At 56.5% G+C, this 5,826-nt stretch overlaps 1 protein-coding gene across 1 annotated transcript; it reads left to right on the top strand.

Moving 5' to 3' along the window:
* Positions 1-833: 833 nt before the first annotated feature.
* FAM241B (family with sequence similarity 241 member B) lies at positions 834-3,725 on the top strand. The gene is made up of 3 exons (XM_068982984.1): positions 834-896; positions 2,151-2,280; positions 2,977-3,725. The coding sequence occupies exons 2-3, from the start codon at positions 2,188-2,190 to the stop codon at positions 3,244-3,246; spliced, it is 363 nt and encodes a 120-aa protein (XP_068839085.1). The 5' UTR covers positions 834-896; positions 2,151-2,187; the 3' UTR covers positions 3,247-3,725.
* The last annotated feature ends 2,101 nt before the right edge of the window (positions 3,726-5,826 follow it).

The following is a 5,826-nucleotide window of genomic DNA, read 5'->3' as shown; positions in this document are numbered from 1 at the left end:
TTTCCTATTCTATTGTTTTCCTCTTTTTTTTTTTTTTTTTGCATTGATCACTGAGGAAGGCTTTCTTCTCTCCTTGCTATTCTTTGGAGCACTGCATTCAGATAGATATATCTTCTCTTTTTTTCTTTGTCAGGGCTTCCCTGATAGCTCAGTTGGTAAAGAATCCGCCTGCAACTCGAGACCCCGGTTTGATTCCTGGACTGGGAAGATCTGCTGTAGACGGGATAGGCTACCCACTCCAATATTTGTAGGCTTCCTTTGTAGCTCAGATGGTAAAGAATCTGTCCGTAATATGGAAGACCTGGGTTCAATCCCTGGGTTGGGAAGATCCCCTGGAAAAGGGAAAGGCTACCCCCTCTAGTATTCTGGTCTGGAGAATTCCATGGACCGTATAGTCCATGGGATCACAAAGAGTCGGACACGACTAAGTGACTTTCATTTCACTTTCTCCTTTGCGTTTCACTTCCAGAACTGGAAGTGGGGTTGGACTTCCTAGAGGGCCGGGGTGGGTCCTACCTAAAGGCTCAGCCACTCATAGCGGCGGGCTGAGCCTGTGGCCCCCAGGTCGGAGGCTCCCCCACATCCTAGTTTTTCCTCCGCCCCTTCTCCCTTCTCTTTGCGCTCCTCCTTCCTCCGCACTCCCTCTCTCCCAGTCCTGAGGTGCACCGGGACCTCTTTCAGTTCCTCTTCTGGCGGGTGTGTCTCCCTCCTCCCGCGTGTTGCGCCGCCTGGGTCCCGGCAGCTGCAGTTCCCCCAGAGGCCTACAGAGGGAGCTGCCGCGCCACCTGCGGGGCAGTGCGGCTGCGGCGCGCGCTTCCTGTGAGGTCAGGTGGGAGGAAGCGGCCTGGGAGCCGCGGCGAGTGGACGCCACCGGGGCCCGGGAGCCGCGCCCGCAGGTGAGTGTCCGAGACCCTGGGCGCGGGGGAGCGAGGGTGCATTCCTCCCTTCCCCTGGGCCTGGTCTCGGAGTCGGGCTCCGCGGCCCGGGCAGCGGCCCCTCCCACCCCGGCAGCGCGCCCTGCCAGCCCCGTTCCCCACCCCCACCTCCCATAGTGGCAGGAGCTGGAAGGGCCCACCGCACCCTCAGCCCACCCAGCGGGGCGGGATGGCGAGGCACAAAGGGACTGCGGAGGGCCCTTGGACCCTCTTGGTTATTTGCAAGGGCCAGCAGGCTTCAAAAAGGGGATCCGCCTGTCCATGCCTTGGGCAAGGGAAAAGGGCTCTTAACCCCTTTTGGCGAGTGTGTTACGAGTGCTTTTGAAAATTTAGACGAAAACTGTGGCTCATATTCTGAGAAATAATGGCCTTGACCCAGATTCGGGGAGAAGCGTGGAAGGACCCCCAGCTCCAGCCATGGACTCCCTTGGGGCCCTCCCCGCTCCTTTTCTCCCTTCCGCTCCCAGGTCCGCAGCAGCATCCCCCATCCTGTATTTCGGGAAGGCTGGCCCCGCCCTCCTGGTGTTAGCTGAGAGGTGAGGGACAGCTGAGGGTAAGCCCTTTGCAGGAAAGCAGCTCTGAAGTGGGCCCTGCCTCCTTCGGGCAGAAGGCCTGAGTCCCTAGCATCTCTCCGAAGGAACTGCACACTGGACCATTGTTTAACGGAAGGGAAATGGAGACACTGAACTCCACAGTTAGTAACAGGGAGGGACCTTGGGCCAGAGCTCTTGGTTTCATGTTCTTTCTCTGCTGGCCATGAACGGGTGGTCCTAGGTGAGTGAGGTAAGCCCCTCTGGGTCTCTAGCTGGAGCAGCCCTGGAAGATTGTTGGGAGGTGTGAGTGAGATGAGCCTGGGTGGACTTGATGAGCAAGAGTTGTCATCTCCTTTGTTGCTGGCGGTGGTGATTAATAATAAAACTTCCTTCTCCAAGGATCTTTTTTTTTTTTTTTTTTTCGCCCTGCAGCAAGTGGGAACTTACACATGCCCCCTACATTGGAAGTGAGAAGTCTTAACCACTGGGCTGCCAGAGAAGTCCCTCGAAGGTCCTTTTGATAGTTTTCCTAGTGGACTCTTTCAAACAGCTAGTATTTGTTTCTCTTGTCTTTATTAACTAGACACACCATCTGCTCAGCCTGGGTCACCAATGTGAGCACCCAGAATTGCAGTTTTTCCCACTGAAAGCAAGCATCTCTTTGGTGAATGTTTTCCTTCAGGTGTTTTGAGGCCTGGTGAAAGGTGCAGCCTGGAAGGATGGTTCGGATCTTGGCCAATGGGGAAATTGTGCAGGATGATGACCCCCGCGTGAGGAATACTACCCAGCCGCGCAGTAGCACTCCTCGACAGGTAGGCACCCAGCCCTGTGGATGAGAGCAGCTGGTCTCCTGTCCAATGTACCAATTACTTCTTCGATCCCAGAGGCTCCCTTGCTGGTGATTAACCTTCTCTGTACTGAAGCCCTGTTTATAGAGAGCAGGGCTGGGCAGCCTGGGGGTTTAAGGCTTGGGGAAAACCCCAGTAGATTTATTTCTCAGCCCTCTGCCTCCCCAGCTCTCCTTTCTCCAGGCAGCCTTCCCAGACTTCAAACCCAAGAGCTCTCTCCCGTAATCTGGTCAGCAACCCCTACTGGAGCCAGCATCTTTTAGAGTCTGTTGGATGAGAGAGAAGCTGGAGAATAAGTGGAGAAGATGAGCCCATGGCTGCACGATGAGGAGTTGAAAAGAAGGAAGGAGGAGGTTAAAAATGTCCTCCCAGAAGCCACGCCCTGTAGTCTTATCTCGTTGCCTCCTTCCTCTACTCTCTCTCACGTGACATAGGGAATATGGATTGGCATTTTCTGTGCTCTGAGAGCTTGTGACTCAGTGGTTAGGCTGGCATTTGGGCTACCCATAGTGGTATGGGTAGCATTTGGGGATTGCTGAGAAAGGAGGGGGTGGCCCCAGGTGGTCTTAGGGGAGGGCAGGCATCCTCCTGCCTCCAGTGCCTCAACTCCAGGGAAGCTTTCTCTGGATTCATTCGTCTCTCTCTGTCTTCACCTCGCAGAGCTTTCTCAATAGGGGCCACGGTGCCTCCCTGGGGGGTCCCGGCCCCCGCCAGCAGCAGGCAGGCGCCAGGCTGGGTGCCGCCCAGTCCCCCTTCAATGACCTCAACCGGCAGCTGGTGAATATGGGCTTCCCACAATGGCATCTGGGCAACCACGCCGTGGAGCCGGTGACCTCCATCCTGCTGCTCTTCCTGCTCATGATGCTCGGCGTGCGCGGGCTCCTGCTGGTGGGCCTCGTCTACCTGGTGTCCCACCTGAGTCAGCGGTGACCTCCAGGGGCTGCTGGGGGGCAGGTGTGTGGGAGGGGGAGCGTTGGGGCCTCGGTGTGAGAGCAGGCACGTGGGGAGGAGTTCCACACCGGTGCCTTGAGGGTGTGCTCAGAGAGCCTGTGTGTACATTGTGTTAAGCAAGAGGCGGAGGGAGCCTCTAGTCCAACATTCCCAAAGGATCGGGTGGATCCCCACTTCATTCCCTTGAGACGTGTTTAGCTAGTGTCAGACATTAAGCACAAAGTCACAGCAAAAGAGGGATTCTCTTTCCAATTCTCTTCCAATCCTTTTATGCCAAGAAGAAAGTCTCTGCTAGGTGCCAATGTGTTCTCATGCCCAGAACACGGGCTGGCTTCCCCGTTACTAGGGAGCAGGCCTGGGGCTTAGTGGGAAAAGTTTCCAGACTTTTATAGCTCCGTTCCATTTTAATGGTATATTTTTATTGGCTACCTTTTATTTATGACACGTGGTACTGGTATTCTACTTATTGTGGTGGCATTTTCAATAAAGAAATTTAAGTAAAAGTGTGTCCATGTAAAGACATGGGTAGTACGGCTGCATGGAGATCTGGAAGACATGGTAAGGGTGGTTTGGGAGTGGCTGGGGCTGGTGAAATGGGCAGAGGCGGGTACTGACCTTGGGGGGGTGGTTTCTAACCTTTTCCCTGCAGCCTCTGAGAGCAGGGGCAGTGGGCCAGGTAAAGCCTGGAGTTGGGCCTTTTGACTGATGCTTGGATAACTGGCTCACTCTTAGCTGTGGGCCTTGTTGGGGGTGGGGTGGCGTGGGGCAGGTCCTCTGATAAGAACAACCAGTGAGGCTGTGGGCTGTGTCAGGACAGCTGGAGTGCAGGTCTCCCTGGCCCAGGGGCTCGGACCAGAGGCTGCTCAGCCCTCCCTCAGCCTCCCAAGGCTCTCACGGCCTCTAACCTCGGGACACTCTCCCCAGAAAGCAGAGGTCTTGGCACTGACCAGTCGGTGCACGCAGGGTGAGGGTGCCCGGCTTTTGGTGAGTAGCGGCCTTGAGCTATGGCTGGTTGAGCCCTGGGTCTGTGTGGAGGCCCTGCTGGGGGGCCGGGGTGGCACTGGATGCCTGGGGGCTCTGGGCCTTCAGTGGGCTGATCATCAAAGGTCAGAGAGAGGCTGGGTGAGCTTGAGGGCTCCCCATGCCCGGGGACCAGACTTGTCACCCTTCATTTAGGGTCCTCCTTCTGGGTCTGGTGGTTTGGGGGAGGAAGGCAGGTTTGGGAGGTGCTTCTTGAAAGCCCAGCCCGGGGCAGCAGACCTTCATGGGGTATATGTGGGGGAGACTTGGGGAGAGGTGGAGATGGTTCCTGTCCCTGCTGAGAGCCTGTGTGCTATGGGGGACGGAACCCTCTCCTCACCAACCCTGTGCCCTGGAGGGAGCTGGTGGCTTTTATCACAGACACTCCCAGGGGAAGCTTTATGCTGTTCAAACAGGACTTTCTTCTCAGGGTCTTCTGTGTCTCTATTTCTGTAGACTGGGAAGGAGTCTAGCTCCCAGTGGCTCCTCTGGGGCCTGGGCAGGGGAGGGGGTACCCAGGCCTGGCTGCTCTCCCGGCTGTCTCCTGGGGCACTTCCTCCTGGGGCACTTCCGCCGCCTGCTCCCCCCCGCCCCCAGTGGCTCCAGCCCAGCAGCCCTGGGGGAGGGACGACCCCTACAGCTTCCCCTGAGGCTGAGCTTTCCCTGCCTTCTTGGCTTGTAGAGCTCTGAAGAAATAAATCTTAAGTGAACCTTCAACGTATAAAATTCCTTGAAGGGCTATGAATCTGAGTCCATAAATTCAGGAGGACTGAGAACTGTGTCTTTTTCTGTAATTCAGTTTCCATTCCCAAAGCCTGCAGCCTTGGGGGAGAATTGAGACTGCTTTAGAGAAGGCAGGGCCCTCCTCCCTGCTCCCACTAGAAGGAGGCAGATGGGCAAGAGCTAGGTTGTGGGCTGGGAGGAGCCCCGGTGTCAGCCCCTGAGGCAGTGGCACGCTCCCCACCCCCACCCGTTCTCCATGGACTTGCTAGCCAGCTTAAGGGAAGAAGTGGGGATTTGAAAAAAGTGAGTTGTTGAAGTAAGAAGTGCTGTTTGCCGCTTGAGCTCAACACTCAAGACATAGACCCAATACAGCTTCTGTGGTTGAAGTGGGCTGGGGTCCCAGGGGCCCCTCTTGACCCTCCTTTCCTCAGCCCACCTTCCCTGTGCCTCTTGGGCTCCAGGCAGATTGCTAACCAATGTCCTGCCTCATTTCTCAAGGTCCAGGGTCTGAAAATCTGCCTCGTAGAGGCAGTATGCTGAGAGAAGGCGCCTCCTGGGGTCGTGCAGCCTTTGGACCTGCTAGTAATACAAGCCGTCTCTGCCTCCTGTCTGAGGTCCTTTGGTAAACCCTCGCCACCAAGAAATTGTGCTGCAGGCGTGTTCTAAGCAGGTGGAGGTGGCCAGATGCAGACCGCGATGGGCCCGAGTGAGGCCGAGGGCTGCCTTGGCCTAGTGGGCGTCCTAGCTGGAGGTTTGCTGAACAGCGTGGCCCCTTCCTCCTCTGCTCCCTGACCCACCACGCTGCCTGCTACGTGT

Source organism: Capricornis sumatraensis, chromosome 10 (assembly GCF_032405125.1).
Source record: "Capricornis sumatraensis isolate serow.1 chromosome 10, serow.2, whole genome shotgun sequence".
Taxonomy (NCBI): domain Eukaryota; kingdom Metazoa; phylum Chordata; class Mammalia; order Artiodactyla; family Bovidae; genus Capricornis; species Capricornis sumatraensis.
Note: the sequence above shows the minus strand (reverse complement) of the source record. Positions and strands in the feature narration are given on the sequence as shown.